This window comes from Nelumbo nucifera, chromosome 2 (assembly GCF_055504915.1).
Source record: "Nelumbo nucifera cultivar China Antique chromosome 2, China Antique-T2T, whole genome shotgun sequence".
NCBI lineage: Eukaryota > Viridiplantae > Streptophyta > Magnoliopsida > Proteales > Nelumbonaceae > Nelumbo > Nelumbo nucifera.
The window spans coordinates 29,329,369-29,345,741 of NC_142650.1; the positions used below are offsets into that span (position 1 = coordinate 29,329,369).

The 16,373-nt window shown below is 34.4% G+C and overlaps 1 protein-coding gene across 2 annotated transcripts; it reads right to left on the reverse strand.

The window, feature by feature from the left end:
* Positions 1 to 3,760: 3,760 nt before the first annotated feature.
* Positions 3,761 to 14,761, reverse strand: LOC104588587 (cuscuta receptor 1-like). Of its 2 annotated transcripts, XM_010246579.3 has the most exons (6): positions 14,264 to 14,761; positions 14,012 to 14,167; positions 13,832 to 13,906; positions 9,567 to 9,713; positions 9,322 to 9,468; positions 3,761 to 6,063 (listed from the first exon to the last, which is right to left on the reverse strand). In XM_010246579.3, the coding sequence occupies exons 1-6, from the start codon at positions 14,610 to 14,612 to the stop codon at positions 3,920 to 3,922; spliced, it is 3,018 nt and encodes a 1,005-aa protein (XP_010244881.2). In that variant the 5' UTR covers positions 14,613 to 14,761; the 3' UTR covers positions 3,761 to 3,919. The 2 variants fall into 2 exon arrangements, with proteins under 2 accessions (XP_010244881.2, XP_010244882.2); XM_010246580.3 differs by lacking the exons at positions 9,322 to 9,468; positions 9,567 to 9,713 and having other exon boundaries at positions 14,264 to 14,758.
* Between the last annotated feature and the right edge of the window lie 1,612 nt (positions 14,762 to 16,373).

The window sequence follows — 16,373 nt, forward strand, 5'->3', positions numbered from 1 at the left end:
AGTGTGTGTTTGGTTGAAACACTAAACCCGAACCATTTTTCAGTTATGTCCTATACCTTGGAGATTAATGGAAAAACTGAAAAGTTACATATAATCCCTACACTTGATTATAGTATTGTACTAGGTGTTGGATTGGGCTGTCTTTGATATGCCAATTAATGAAATCTATTGAGGGTCAAAACCTGAGTGTGTTGGGACAGTCTAAGAATTCACTTGGGTGGATGATCATAGTGATAGGATCGACCACTTTGTTGGACAAAGTGAATGATAGGGCTTACACTCTCTCTAATGGAAACCTAAATTATTGGTAGTGGATTTCACTTGTGTTTAAGATCTGGTTTTGCAAAATATATTTATATGATATATATATTGTGTTTTATGAAAAATGTTTGCAAAAGGTTTTAATTTCCGGATCCATCCGAGCAGAGAATGTTACACTATAGCTTACAATCAGGGTAGATGTCCTATACTATCGGACAATGTTGTGATTATTATGGGCCGAGATGTTAAGTATAAGAGACCATTAAAGGTTGATTACCTAATGGGCTTTATCTTACTTAAGTCCATTATCTTTGGGTTTTTATAGGATGGTTGAATTCAAAGATCGTTTAAGTGTAAATGTTGGGCCTATATTGAGCCCACAGTGATGTGATTAGGGGTTCATTGCGTTTAGCAGTGAATTTGGCCAAGGCTTTTCACAAAGACTGGGCCGAACCCATGTGGACTTATGTGAGGTCATCACATGCCATACAAATTAGCCCTAAGTTGCCCATGCAACACCTTTTGGTTGTGAGCCTTATAGCTGATGAACCTAAGGCCCAAAATTAATATGATTAATTAAACTGCCACATGTTGTCATGTGACATGGGGTGAATCTCGATATGGAGAATCAAATCTTATAAATAAACAAGGTATATCTCTAATTAGAGTCCATATTTGTTTTAAATCTGGATTATTTCTTAATTATATTAGGAGATAGTTCCATAAGAGGTTATAAAAAAGGAGGGGGCGGACCAGTCTAAGACAACTTCATATTTTTGTAGTTTCTAGTTCTTTCTGCACCCTTTTGTCTCCTAGTTTTTTTCTAGTTTGACCTTAGCTATCTAAGACTAATATAGATAAGTTTTCCCTCTGACTAGTTTCCAGATTGAATGGCTCAACCATCCGGGTCAACTGGTAAAGCATAAACTCTAAGAAGCACATCTAAAGCTGATCATATTGAAAACTCTCAATCTGAATTAATGATTAGGTGGCAAATTATTTTCTTCATTTTGAGGAGAAAGGTGTGTAGGATAAGATAGATGCCATTTCTTCTTCCTTCTTCCTACTGTAAAGTAGGGGGAATGAATAAGATATACACTATGCAGAGAGGGGCTTAAAGGAGAGAACTAGGGTTTTAGAATTTGTCTTCGCTTCATATGTGAATGATGACAATTGGCCTTTTGCCTCCTGCTATTCTGCTCGTCAATGGTGGGGTCATTATTTGTATATCTAACGGCTAGCGTCAGGATATTGGTTGATCCTGATTCATTTATATTCGGATTCAAATCGAACATCCGTTCAATTTATATAGAAGAGTCTAGATCTCCTGCCAACAAAATGCATTCCAAACCCCTATGGTCCTACCAAGTACAACCCCTATAGTATTACATTGGTAGGGTGTTAGAATACCGGATTGGCCCGATGATCATCAAGAAAAAACACCTTAAAATGAATCAATATAAGGAACTTAAGAGCATTTCCTGATTCAATACAACTTATTATGTTAATGTAGACAATTGAAAAAAATTGGGAGAAAACACAAAAAAAGCTTCATTTAATCATCTAATTGATTGTTCCATGATGAAAAGAGAGAGGTTAAAAAAATCCATTCCTCCCTTCAATTCAAATGGTATCATAAAAGTGGCATTCGTAAAAAGGGAGAAAAAATAACGAAAAACTAGACAAGCCTAACATTAGAAGCCTCATAAAACTCTGAAGCAAAACTTTTGTTCACCACCCAATCATCTGGCCAGTTGCCTTCGGCTATGTTTGGTTTCAAAGAAAATTAAGAGACAAAAAGAAGGTCCGAGGAAATCTCAAACAAATTTTGTGAAATCCCTTGAGAAGTTTTCCCCAACTTTTTTTATCTCTCTTATTTTCTTTCAAACCAAACACAGCTTGGTGAGTGTGAGAAAATTTCACTTCCAAGACAGCATCTCATATTAGGTCTTGGCAGCATTGAATCATATTCCTTTATTTTTCCCAATCATTCATTAATTCCACCCTTTGTTTAAGGCCAACCCAAGCTCAACCCTAAAATATAGGCCTAAGGCCTGTGCCTGAGATAGAGGTGATCATGGGCTAGGCTGAGTTACTGATTCCGGACTTATGAATATTATATATGTATAAAATATTGAATATATAAATACTGAAAACATCCTCATTTTTTTAGTTGGAGCTAGAATTCCTTTCTTCATGTTTGTTAGCACTTCGACATCAAGTGCAGTTAACTTTTTATGAAATTCCCAATGATGCCCTTTGTTACCTCTTTGCAATGGTTGATTGTCTTACGTGGATACAAACAAAAGGCACCCTTGAATAGAGGACCTTGTTTATTAAAAGATCTGTTTTTTGTAGTCTTTGCAAACACTATTGTTTTTGTATATACATAAACAAATGTGAATGTGAAACGTACCCTTCTTCCATTAGATTTATGATTTCAGATTATTTTTAATTAATTCCCAAGCAGGTAATAGGTGGATTAGTGGATAGATGCAACTCCATTGGTGCTAAGTTTTCACTGTTTCAATGTTGAAGAGAACGGGTTTTTTTCTCTAAAACCAATTTAGTCCAAAATTTAACTTGAGGTATACTACTCATCTTTCTTTCCCCATTTGAGATAACAGTTTATAAATCTGATAGGACACGTCTAAAACTCTAAATCCAATTTGAAAAGTGAGGGAATGTTTTAGAACTTAGGTGAAATATCAGGAGAGGTTTAAGTCTTTTACCCTATATATAATATTAGGTAAATTATAAATAGGTACTTTGTACTTTAGGGGTAGTGAGGCTTGAACCTTCAAGTGGGATATTTAGAAATATACACTTAAGTCCAATTCTGTTAAAATTGATGTTACAACGATGGCAAAATTACAAAAATGGCCATATTTAGATTTCATTTTGCTCATTGAACTTTTATTTTACTCTTTTCTTTTTCATATGAAATCATCTTTATGCATCTTTTCAACAAAGAATAAAAGCATTTGAATGGAACAACGAAGAACAATGAAAAAAAAGAAAATTTGAATATGGGCATTTTTGGAATTTTACTCTCAATGAAATGTTAGTTGGACTCAAGGTTACATTTCTAAAAAATCAGGATACTAAAATGTCACACTTGAAAGTTTAAGCCGTTAATTCACCCTATAATATTTTATAGGGTACCTGTCTGTAATTAATTCACCCTATAATATTTTATATGCCGTTAATATGTGTATAAAATTTATTTTATGCAATATAGAATATAAAAATAATATATGATATGTATTATAAGTGTATCGTATGATATGATATAAAATATCATATGCAATATAGAATATAAAATATCATATGATATGATATATGTATTACAAGTGTCATTTTTATACTTTATAGGTTTCTTGCACATTATTTTTGCTTGCATTAATACACATTTTTCCAGCATTTTCCCTGCAATAGATTTTTCTCTTTTTTATTTCATTCGGCCCTTGCCATAGATATAGAACCATGTGGGTTTATATGAAAATCGTTGCTTTTCTGGAAGTTACAACTAACATTTATATATGTATCAATAAAATGTATATATAGAATTATACATACAACCATGAAGTTTATAGGCAACCCAGATGAACAGCTAGTGGAATCTGTCTGAACTAAAGTTTCTTGAAGAGGTGATACATTAATCAAGTAGATTAAACCACAACCGTCGCCAGCTGTTGTTAATATAGAGAATTCCAATAAACCCTATCAACACAGTAGTATATGAAATTCCAAAGCTCAGGTAGAAGCTGTCTGTGTCCATGAAATCTTTGTCTTCTCTCTCATTATTAAATGGGGTTGGCTCAAGTGTTCTGCAACTTTTCTCTAATGGAGATCCACATAGAAGGGGATTGCCTTCATAACTGCTCTCTTCAAATGTCGCAAATTGCTTCCTATCTGGAATTTGACCAGATAAATTGTTATGCGCCACACTGAAGACTGCTAAAGAGTTCAGGTTGCTTAGTTCTGAAGGAATAGTCCCAGCCAAGTTATTGTAAGAAAGGTCCAAGCTCTCTATCTTCTCTAAGTTTGAAAAAGATGTAGGAATGGGTCCAGCTAAAAGGTTGTGAGAAAGATTAAATGCACGAAGTCTTCCTAAGTTCCCAATTTCAGGTGGGATGTCACCTGTTAATCGATTTGATGAGAAATCAATTCCAGTCATGTAATAAAGAGAGTTGCCCTTGTAATTATAGGACCTAGTCTTTGTTGTGAACTCCATCTCCGTCACCTCATATACAGCAATATAGCTATAAAAATTAACTTGGTACAGATCCAAATCACCAGATTCCTTCACTAGACTTTGAAATGAATATGATGAGTAGATTGGAGAACCCTGTTGGAGACGATATTTTCCAGATCGAAAACCTACCTTGAATGTTAGGTTAGATAAGCAAGAAGGTATAGTACCTGAAAGATTATTGTGAGAAAGATCCAGTATGGTTATCTTGGACAATTGACACAACTGAGTGGGAATTTTGCCTTGGAAGTTATTTTCATCCAGAAGTAGAATGCTCAAACTCTGTAGCTTGCCAATCCAATCTGGAATTCTACCAGTCAAATAATTTTTTGCAATGTTTAGTGTCACCAAATATGAGCTTTTGGAGAAAGCAGTTGTCATTGGTCCTGTGAACCCATTTTTCTGAAAACGTGCATGAAATAAGAAAGGTGGACTAAAGCAATCTGGTATAGAGCCAGAAAGATTGTTCTCAGAGAGGTCTATAATTCTAAGATCATTAAGTGAACAGAACTCAACCGGGATTGGACCTTCAAGATGATTGTTGGTAATTTTCAGTGCCTCCAATGATGACATGTTTCCCATCCACCACGGCAGCTTGCCGGATATATTGTTATGACTGATATCCAGTCTCTTTAGCTCGGAACTGTTAGACAATATATCTGGAATCTCCCCTGTAAACTGGTTTCCATCTAAGTAGAGGTAGTGCAAGCGAGTCAAGTTGGAAAATGATGGAAGAATTTGGCCCTTTAAGTTACAATTTGATAGCTTAATGAGCTCCAATGAGGTGTAACCCGTTGCCAAGTTTTCTGGTATTCCTCCCAAGAAACGATTGTTCGACAAATCTAAAGCCTGTAGCCTTTTCATATCTCCCAAAGAAGAAGGAATTCTACCTCTAAGAGAATTGCTTGACATATTTAGCACCAATAAATTTGGTAGAATTGTGCCAATATTTGTTGGAATTTCTCCTGAAATGTGATTTCTAGAGATATCTAATATGGATGTATCTCTATTAGGATGGGATGGAAGAAGAAACTGACCTGTCAAGGAGTTGTTCTTTAGGTTCAGAATCTCAAGTCTTGTATTGTTTTCCAGCAACCAATTTGGAAATTCTCCTTCAAAGTTGTTATGGGAAAGATCAACTACTCTCAAGTCATATTGGTATTGAAGAAATTTGGGAATAGAACCAGACAATCTCTTGATGGTGGAGTTGGAAAAAAGCAAAATCTTCAACTGGAAGGTTGGGACCCAAGGTGAGTAATCGGTTTCCAGTACCAGTTCATTGTTGCTGTTTGCAAATGCTTCGAGTTTGGAATGGTTAGCTAATGAGCTGAATGAGAATGGACCTTGAAAGCGGTTATCAGATAAAGAAAGGTATTCCAGAGATCTGAGACTAGTAATGAGAGATGAGGAAATGTTTCCACCAAATTGATTGGAAGAGAGATCCAACACACGAAGTGATGTCAAGTTTTCTAAGCATGAAGGAAGGTTCCCCTCAAAACCATTCATGCTAAGATCTAGCTCCTCAAGGTTCTTCAATGTGCATAAACCTACAATTATGAATACAGGTGATCACAGTAATGCACTCCTCCAGTATTTAAGCAAGGCTATGTTTGGTTTGGTATTTAGAAAATAAGTGTAACAGAAAGTTGAGGAAAAGTTCTTGAAAGCTTTCATTGCAGTGCAAATCTTGATCATGCACAAAATTTGTACCCATCAGTTATGTTTTCATTTGTTTTTGTAAGTATAATTTGCGTTCCTACCTAATACAAGATATATACCATTTGTTTCTTTTGCATTCACTGGCAGTGCAAATACTGCATACCAAAAACTGATAAAAAATTCGCGCCACCTTCCTCCTACCTCAATTCTTTCTCATATAAAGTGGGCACCACATCATTTTGCATCCTACCTTACTCCTAGATGGATAACCCTCCTCTTACCTCCATTCTCTGTCATGGTCATGTCATTCTACTTTTTTTTATAGAAAAGATAAATAAGAATATATCCACAAAGAAAAGAGAAAAGGAAAATACAAGAGGAAAAGCTTAACCACAGAAGATCCCAAGACCACCCAAGGTTGGATCCACACATAAACCCACATAGACACAGCAAGACAGATACAACCAAAAGACAGAAGCAAAACAAGAATAAAAACCCAAAAATACAAGATAATGTCAAATCTGAAGCAAAAGAAAACCAGAATTTACATTCAGCCATTTTTGCACTCCCATTCATTTACACCAATGCAAATTTCATTTGCACTGGAACCAAATGCAACCTTAAGAACTTTCTCTCAATTTCTCTTACTAGTAATTAAGCACATGCATGTGAGAAATTTTTAATCATATAATTACTTGAATTTTAGATATATCATAGTTAAGATAGAAATTGAAAATTAAGAAAAGTAACAATATGATTAAAAATAAACTTAAATATTTATTATTCAATTATGATATCATAGGTTTCTTTGAAAAGTTGGATCATTGACCCACCATTTAGATAATAAAATAGTTTTTCTATTGGATTAGTTTTAAATTAGGAAAAACTATAGTCAGAGCCGGCTGTATATTTAAAATTAGGCTACAAGTTGGTCCACAAACCAACAAAATTCTGACAACCGACTCTACATTTCAAATTATAAAAACTCTCACCATGTCATCAGAGGCTTATGTGGCTATTGCCAACATGGGACTCTTAATCCATGTTGGAGACAACAAAAAGCTTATACTAAAATTGCCCTTTAATGTTGGGTGATTAGAAAATTAAAAAAAAAAAGGCTTTTAGTTTCTCTCTTTCTCCCTCACACTCTCTCACTCACAATCATCTTTATCTGCTCAACGACTATGTGATTTGAAAATAAATAAAAATGGTTTTTGGCTTCTATATTTACGTTCTCTATATCAATTTCTCTAATTCTCTCTCTATATATATCATTCTCCCTCAATCTCTCTCATTCTCTTTCTCAGTCGATCTCTCATTCTCCCTTAATTTCTACCATTCTCCCTTAGTTTCTCTCCCGCTCCCTCTCTCATTTTTTTTTATTTTCTTACACACTTATATGGTATTAATCAGATTGTATAAAAGAACATGAGACCACCTTGGTATGGCTAAAAAATTATTACACAAATTTGATAAAAATTCACAAGAAACTCTTGGCTATGAAATTTACACCAACTGGAGAACGATAGAGATTGAGGGAGAAGGAGATATTGACCGAGAGGCAAAGTGAAGGAGAAGAATGAGAAAGATTAAGGGAGAATAGTAGAGAGAGAGAGAGATTTTGATTTGGCTACAGACCGGAGCTGAGAAAGTGGGAGAGACAGAGGAAGCGGGAGATTGAGAGATGATTGTGAGAGTGAGAGAGAAGGGATGGAGATCGAGAGACAGAGGAAGTGGGAGAGAAACTAAAACCTATTTTCGGTATAGGTTTTTTGCTGTGTCCAACATGGACTAAGAGTCTCATGTTGGCAACAACTACATAAGCCTCCAATGACATGGCGTGGGCTTTTATAATTTGAAATGTAGAGCCGATTGTTAGAGCTTTGTTGGTTTTTGGACCAACCTGTAACCTAATTTTAAATGTACAACCGACTTTGACTATAAATTTTCCTTTAAATTATATATTTCATTTACATTATATAAAATATTTTTTACTTATCACACTTGATTTTTGTTTGTCTATGGTATCATTTGATTCAATATAATGAATGTACAATATTAGAAATGTACCCAATATTTTATTTTTTATAAAGATATAACATTAGATATGTGCCCAAAATTTTCTCTATCTTTTTTTTTTTTGATTCTTTGTATTTTCTATTATTAAAAATTTTATTATTTGACTATGACATTATTTCATTTCTAGGTAGATTTTGAATTTGGCATTCCATTTTCATCATTAATAAAAATACTTCTTACATTCCATAGTTATTTATTTTAATTTTTATTATTTATGGCATTATTTATTAATCCATTTGACCCCAAATGGTCGAATTGCTTACCCACCACTAGAAGGGAAGGAAATGGTTTTGTTTTCAAATTACTTTTCAAAACATTTATTTTTATACTATTAAAATTAATATTATGGATTTAATTACAAGAATTTAATGATGAGAAAAAGATATCTTAAATATAGGATTTAATGAGAGAGAATAGGAAAATATTTTTATTTCCAATAGGTTTTAAATTTTACATTCCATTTCCATCATTAATAAAAACATTTCTTATTTATCATACTTATTATTGTTTAGTATGTATGCTAAAAATGTTCCCAATTTTTTTAATTTCTATTTTTTCATTTTATCTATTTTTTAATTCTATTATTTAATCGTGGCAACATGGATTAACCCATTTGACCCAAAATGATTTAATTTGTTACCACCACCTAAATGAAAACACTATTTTTTCTAGGTAGATTTTAAAAGTATAATCTTTTATGTTATTGGAATTATTAATTTATTAAGTATGGATTTAATTAAAAGAACTTAATGATGAGAAGAAACAAAAATGACTTAAATATATGATTCAATGAACATGAATGCAAGTTAATAACTTAAATGTTGGATTTAATGAGAGAGAATTGAATGCTTTGAATCTCTTTAAATTACCTCTTTTCAATTCATTTAATATCAAGAACTGATTGCCCTCATTTTTTTATCATAAATTTGAATATAGAGGGGTAAATTCTGCCCTTAAAAAATTCCAGAAATATTCTTGAGGCCATTGGTGCTTTTTAAAGTAGTATAGATTTTTTGTCAAACTAAGCCCTAAGATTTAGTTAAGGAAAATGATCAAGAGAACTTTACCTTCAGCTGATAGAGTCTCATTGAGTCCATTATTGCTCAAAGATAAGACCTTAAGAGATGTCATAACCCCTATATTTTGAAGAATACTTCTATTGACCGAGGTGGATGCCAAACCTAGGACTTGCAAATTGCTCAAAGCATCTAACACTACAAAATGGAGGAACAATTAAAAGAAATAATAGAGGAGATTCCCAGAATCTATGTATAAGAACACAAATTAAGGAAAGTACTTTGAGTGGTCGCACCTTGAATATCAATTGAGCCATTCAAATTATTCTTACTAAGATAGAGTATCTCAAGAGATGAAAGTGCGCCAAGAGATTGTAGAATGCTTGTATCGAAACTATTACCACGTAGATCTAGAACCTTCAGCTTCTTTAGGCTTTTGAGCCCTAAACGTCAGAACAATAATAATTTCAGAAACATAGGTGCATGTAATGAACCAAGGAAACCTACATATATTATAAGAAGATTCAAAATATTTTGATTATTGATTTTATGCTTCCAAGCTTTTGATGTGGTTTAGAATGTCGTGAACTTCAGTAGTAGTTGAACTAGAAGAAACAAGCTGGAAAAGACGAAAATAGCCTGAAAAGAGGAGATGGGATCAGGTCCACCCCCCCAGCCATAACTTTTGATCTAGGCACCAAAATGACAAATATGATATAAGGATTATATGTATTTTAATAAGAATTTCTGTTTTATCCATTGCTTTTCGCTATATAAACCTTTAGATTATGTTTGGTTTGATAGGAAATAAGAGAAAAACAGAAAATGGAGGTTAAAACGTTCATAAAATTCTTATGACCTTTACTTCAAATTTCTATTTCTCTCTTACTTTTATCAAACCAAATACAGTATTATGTTTTAGAATTTTATCCCATACAGCACATATATAAGGCTGCAACTTAAAAGTCAGGTTGAGTTGGGCCAAGCTGATGCTCGGGTTAGGGTTAGGGTTGAAATTCATGAACCCAACTTTACTTTGAGTTGCGTTAGGGTTGACCCCTTGGGCAACCTGAACCCAACTCTATAGTACATGTCATATATAAATACATATATTATATATCATATATCATATATAGATTTGCTTAGATGCATGATAGTTGTTTAGCCCCCATCACATACTATCATGTCTTTAAGATAATCACTTCACTTAATCCTAATCCAAAAGACTAAAACCCTAATAACATATTCTATTCTTCCTCTCCTCTCAGTCATTTCCTACCTATAAGTCATAACTCATAATAAACTAGTCATTTCAAATGCTTACTTTTCTGTGTTTTATTTTACTAAAAGAACTAATAAAAACATCAACAAACAAATACTAATAAAACATAGATCAATATATGTAGTGAAATTTGAATTAAAATATGCGATTGACAAGTTCTACAAGATTTTAAGGAATGGGAAGAAGGTTGGGTTGGGTCCAACCCGAGCCAACCCAATCTGAATTTGGGTTGGGTTGGGTTAGGGTTGAAGGAACTTAGTTAGGTTTAGGGTTAGAGAGATCGGATTGGGTTAGAGTTAGGGTTGGGGTTTAGAACTTAGGGTTAGGCTAGGGTTGGCCCCAACCTGACCTAACCCAGCCCGACTTGCAGCCCTACACATATATATATATTTTCTTAGGAATGCAAATAAGTTGGATCAGATCCAATTTGAATCTGAATCTGATCCGGTAAGAGCCGAATTTGGATACCTCCATTGATCCTAACAAATCAGATCGGACTGGAAAATTCGATTTATTTAGTTAACAGATCGAATTCAGATATACCCCGATCCAATCTGTTAGCTATAAAATATTATATATTATATGTATATGACATATATATTTTACATATTATTTATATAATTATATATATCATATATTATAATATAGTATTCATATTATATCACAAAATTTTTTATTACAATTCTAATCAGATCAGATTCGAATTGGATATCTATTCAATTTCGAATTCGAATCATGTTCTTGAAAATCCTATGGATTGTTATCGGAATCGGATCATTCAGATTTCTCATTGGGTCGAATCAAATATACCCCTTGCCGAATCCGATCCGATCCGTTTCAGCCCTACTTTTTCTTTTCTTGTTTGGCAAGATTAATTCGCTTTAACTTAAATTTTATTTTCTTTCCGCAGGGGGGGTTGGGTTTGGACTTTGATGCCACATGTGCATGCCAAATTGACATGTGTGGTATATGGTGTAGTGTCACATATCCTATGGATCATTTATACGTGGGTAAATTACAGATTGCCACTATGTACCCTAGTGGTAGTGACACTTAGCATCCCAAACATTCATTTGTGGCAAATACCAATTAAAGCGGGTTGTGCCACCCTTGGGCTAGTACGACCCAGCACGATATGGATTGTGCTAAGCAAGCCTGGTCATTGTAGCAACTTGGCCATGTCACGGCCTGACCCATATCCCTAGATCATGTTAGGCTTAGGTTTTAAGGCCCACAAGCTAGCATGGCATGGCACGAGAATGTGGGCTATGATAGCATGACCCATGGCCTAGCATGGCACGTTGGCACACGCACCCGCATAGTGGCCTGGCACAGCATGACACAAAAATACCCATATAGTTACTTTTGACCAAAATGTTTATTTTACAAATTTTCTCTTCATATTAACCACTACCCCAAATTCTACCGATTTCTTTTTCGAAATTGATTTATTTTTCAAATTTATCCTTTATATCAATCACACACAAAGGTAAAGCTGCACCTGTAAATTCCTTTTCTTTTTCTCATAAAGTCTGTATTGTTTTTTCTGTAGGAACCAGCCTCAATAATAATTGCATGGTATTTTAGACATTTTCATATCTTTTGTTAGAAGATTCGAACAGAGGGGGTCTACTTGCAACTGTCATAAAGTTCAAGGGATGTGATTGAAATTACCAAACTTCAGGGGGTATTGAAGCAACGGTCAGAAACTTCAAGAAAAGTTTCAGCAATTTGCAATTATTTCAGTTCAATTAATTCATTTTTTAGAAATTTTGGTTTTGGTTTTCAGAATTGAAACATGGTTAACCAAAATAGCCAAAAAATCGAAACGAAAATTTCATTTTTGATTATTTCGATTTTTCTTCAATTCAATTTGTTCGATTTTCATTTTACAATTTTGATTAAAAAACTCTATTTGTTGGTTGAATTTTAATCAATTTAATAAATCAAATACTCACTCCTGTAAATGAGTATAGCTGGTTTTGTCTACTCTTGGGACCCTTGTTGGGTGAGTTGTGGTTCTTGGATGGTTTTCTTCTGTCGGTCCTATCGTGATGGTTCAGTAGGTTTTTTCCTGGTTCTTAAGCTCAGGTAGGTGGTCTTTTCTGTTTTATTTGTATAGCTTTGAGCGTCCACTTTAATTTTTTATTGTTGGCTGTTACTTTTTGTATATCTCTTTCTCCTTTTAATGCAATTTTTGTTTTGCCTAATTGCCTAATTGCCTAATTGCCTTATATGTATGTATAAATCCTTACTTAAAGTATAACCTATAATAACTTGTAAAAAAATCAGGGTAAAATACTTAAATATGAGATCACATCTCCGCCCCACAGCACATCCCGCCTCGTGTATTGGGAATATCTCCCGATAATGATATCAAAACCGATGGTATCATCATCGAGAGATGCTCCCAATTCACGGCGGCGATATGCTGTGGGGCATTGTGAGGCGGAGGTGTAGACTTAAACATACTTTACCACCGTTATGTTAAACAGTTTGATCACACAAAAACAATTTTGCCCTGGCTAAAACATGTATAGGCAGACTCAAACCCTCCTTGTTTTTGAATGATTTCCCTACGAACTGAATTTAGAAATAAAAATAATCTTAAAACATACTCTCTATGTGGAGAAACACGTGAAAATCCTAATTTGGTAAGAGGATTATTTCAAGTGTCCTATAGCAGTGATTGATCGATATCAATTTGAATGATAAGCATGTTAACGTACAAAACAAACAGATGATTTTCATTTTTTTATAAAATTTCAAACGTAGCTATGGGTTTGCTGGTCACCTTTTTTCTTTTGGCCAATCACTTCTTTGATCGATAGATGGTGAAACTAATTCAAAAGGAATCAAATAAAACTGCCATGGCCCATGGGGGACTGTGCAGGTGGGTGGGAGATAGGTTTTGTCGACTGACCCATTCAGACATTTAGTCGAACAGATAGGGGATCAGCTATTTTCCTCCGATTCAAACCACTTTAGAGAGGTCACCAGCTATTAACAGAAGGGCAAAATTGTTCAAAATTTTAAATAGGTTGCATGATGTCATATTTAATGGTTATTAACGTTTTATTTAGAGAGGTATGTTTAAGTTCCGTGAAGTCAACCCACAAGGTATTTTAATATTATAAAAACACAGGATATGTTAAGTCAAATTATGAAATATGGGCGTAACACAATATAGATCATCAATGAAAAGATAGATCATAAGAATTAATAAAAACACAATATAATTTTTTTGTCTACAAATACACGAAGTGGATTTTCTCATACCTGCAACGGTTGGGAAACTGCCAATTTCATTATTACCCAGATTTAGCACCTCCAAGTTGATCAAACCAGCCAGTTCTGCACACAACACAAGTAATTAAATGCATAGAAAGAACCACCATTTTATAACTAGTTAATAAAAATCAAGCTAGATTTGAGAGATACAACCAAATATATACGCACCTTGAATATGAGTAGATTCAAATATAGCGTTATTACTTAGATTCAAAGATTTAAGGGATGATAGCATCTTCAGAGATGAAAAGACTGTATCATTAAGGGAATTCCAACTTAGATCAAGCACCTCCAAATTTCTCAATCTAGACAATCTCTCGAAACCTGTAGAGCAATTGAGAAAGAAAAACTCATGCCAAACAAATTCAGAGTGGTTAGTTTGCAGATAACATTTGCAATGTGCTCAGAGAAATGTGGTACCTTCATTCTCAACCCAACCAGAAAGCAAACAAGAAGATAAGTTGAGACTCTGTAATTCTTCAAAGGGAAGAAACAAAGAGGCGTTTAGGTTCCAGTCACCCTGCCTTGCTCCGCTAAGTGAAATCTGGATAACTCGCTTTGTTGTGTTGTTACACTTGACACCCTCCCACTCACAACAGTCACCCTCTTCGTCATCCCAAGTTGACAAAGAGGAGCCATCAGGCTGAAAGATTGAAGTTTTGAGTTCCAACAGAGCGACCCTCTCTTTCTCCAGGCACCCATTACTCTTATGAACCTGAAACTCAACAACAAAAGCAAGCAAAACCCAGAACCATAACCACCACCCCATCTTCTGAGTTCGGATTACTACAGTGCTTGTACATACAAGAACTCTCTACCTCCCCAAGCGGGTACACTGCCAGTGCCACCAACATTGCAATCCATTTATGGACCAAATGAACTGAATCATCTTCATCCTAAAATGTCAGACGAAATGTTAGATCCTTTTCAATCATCTGAACCATCCAAATTTGACAATTATTGGGTGTGAAACCATCGACGTAATTGAAGTTGGGTCCACATTTGATCCATCAATAGAGTGTAGGCCACAGAAGTTGCCTAATATCTTCCAATCAGAATAGACATTGTTGTATTCGCGTCGGAAAACAGTAGATGCCTCTTGACCACTGATCAAGTGACCAGATTTCTCTTTCACGATTCACGAGTCATTTTGGTATTTCTTGGTTTAATGTCGGCCCTGAGATATATGCTCTTTAGGTCTGGTCATGAGATGTCATGCTTGCAATGTAATGGTTTGGATCGGTTTGGAACTTCTGGTCGAATCTGGAATCGGAGTGGACTGCCTATCAAGTCTGACTTGATTAAACTAATTAAGATTTATGATGACCCATGATATAAATGGATACTAACAATTTAAATTTTTAATTTTGATAATATAACCTTAAAAATACACAAAAATAGTAAACTATTTATATGTTTTTTTACTAGAAAATAAAACAAGTGTTTTGGCCAAAACTATATATTTATCTACTATCCTTAAAAGTAGAACTGATGTATCGGTTTCGGTTTTTGATATATTGTTCCGATTTTTATAAGGTTGGAACCAATCCTTTTCATAGGCCACGTTGAGCTGACAGAATACATTCAAGCCCGATCTGACCATTGGGCTTAGGTCTTGAGCCCGAGCCCAACCCTCATATAAATTCTGAAACTTGGGTCCAATCCCAAGCCTAGTCAAAAATTTGAAAACAGGTTTTTTTTTCTTTTTATTCAATAAAAAAATGTTTTATTTATATTAAAATTCCTCAAAACCCAAAAATAATATTGCAATATATTTTTTATATATTTTATTATATAATATATATTATGAAGTCGGGTTCGGGTTGGACTTCACGATACCAAACGGTCATGGACTTCACCAGGAGTGTTAGCATCCATTAGTGTTCTTTTTACAATCACCAGGAGAAAGGGTCATGGACTTCACGATACCAAACGCCCCAGTAAACCTTCGGCTAAATACCGGAAAGATAGCAACCAATCAAATGGTTTTATCTTAAAGACTGGAGCAACACAAATTAAAATTTTTTTAAGAAAGGTTGTTATTTATCAAATTGATGGAGGATTTTGATTGGTTAAAGTTATTTTGATATTTGGTGGTATGGTTTTTACTTTTTTTTTTCTTTTCATTTCACTTATTGTAGCACGCTTGGTGAGGGTCAAAAAGCTGTCAACAATTGGATAAGAAATTTTGGATTAGGGATTATAGATTTTACACTAAAAATAAAGTCTCAATCAAATGGGTTTTATCTTAAAGACTGGAACAACACATTAAAATCTTTTTAAGAGAGGTTTTCTAATCTTAAAAGACAAATTTCATTCATAAATGGTTAGACTATGCAAGCCAGGAAAAACGACCAACAACAATAAAAGAAAGGATAAATTTCTTATAGTTTAGTTAATTAACTAAGTGTACTCTTACACACATGCGTCCTCTGGGCCGGAACCCCGGAACCCCACTCTCTCCATTCTCAGACCTCCACCTCTGCCTCTGTTTCTGGTCTCTCTCTCCTTCTTCATGGAGGCGAACGAT

What these genes read in the sequence shown, in the direction of transcription:
- LOC104588587 (XM_010246579.3), bottom strand. Translation starts at nt 14,612, where the DNA reads ATGGGGTGGTGGTTATGGTTCTGGGTTTTGCTTGCTTTTGTTGTTGAG. An exon ending in TGAATCTACTCATATTCAAG is followed by an intron (nt 13,907 to 14,011) that starts GTGCGTATATAT and finishes TGTTGTGTGCAG; the next exon opens with AACTGGCTGGTTTGATCAAC. An exon ending in CAGTTTCCCAACCGTTGCAG is followed by an intron (nt 9,714 to 13,831) that starts GTATGAGAAAAT and finishes TCTGACGTTTAG; the next exon opens with GGCTCAAAAGCCTAAAGAAG.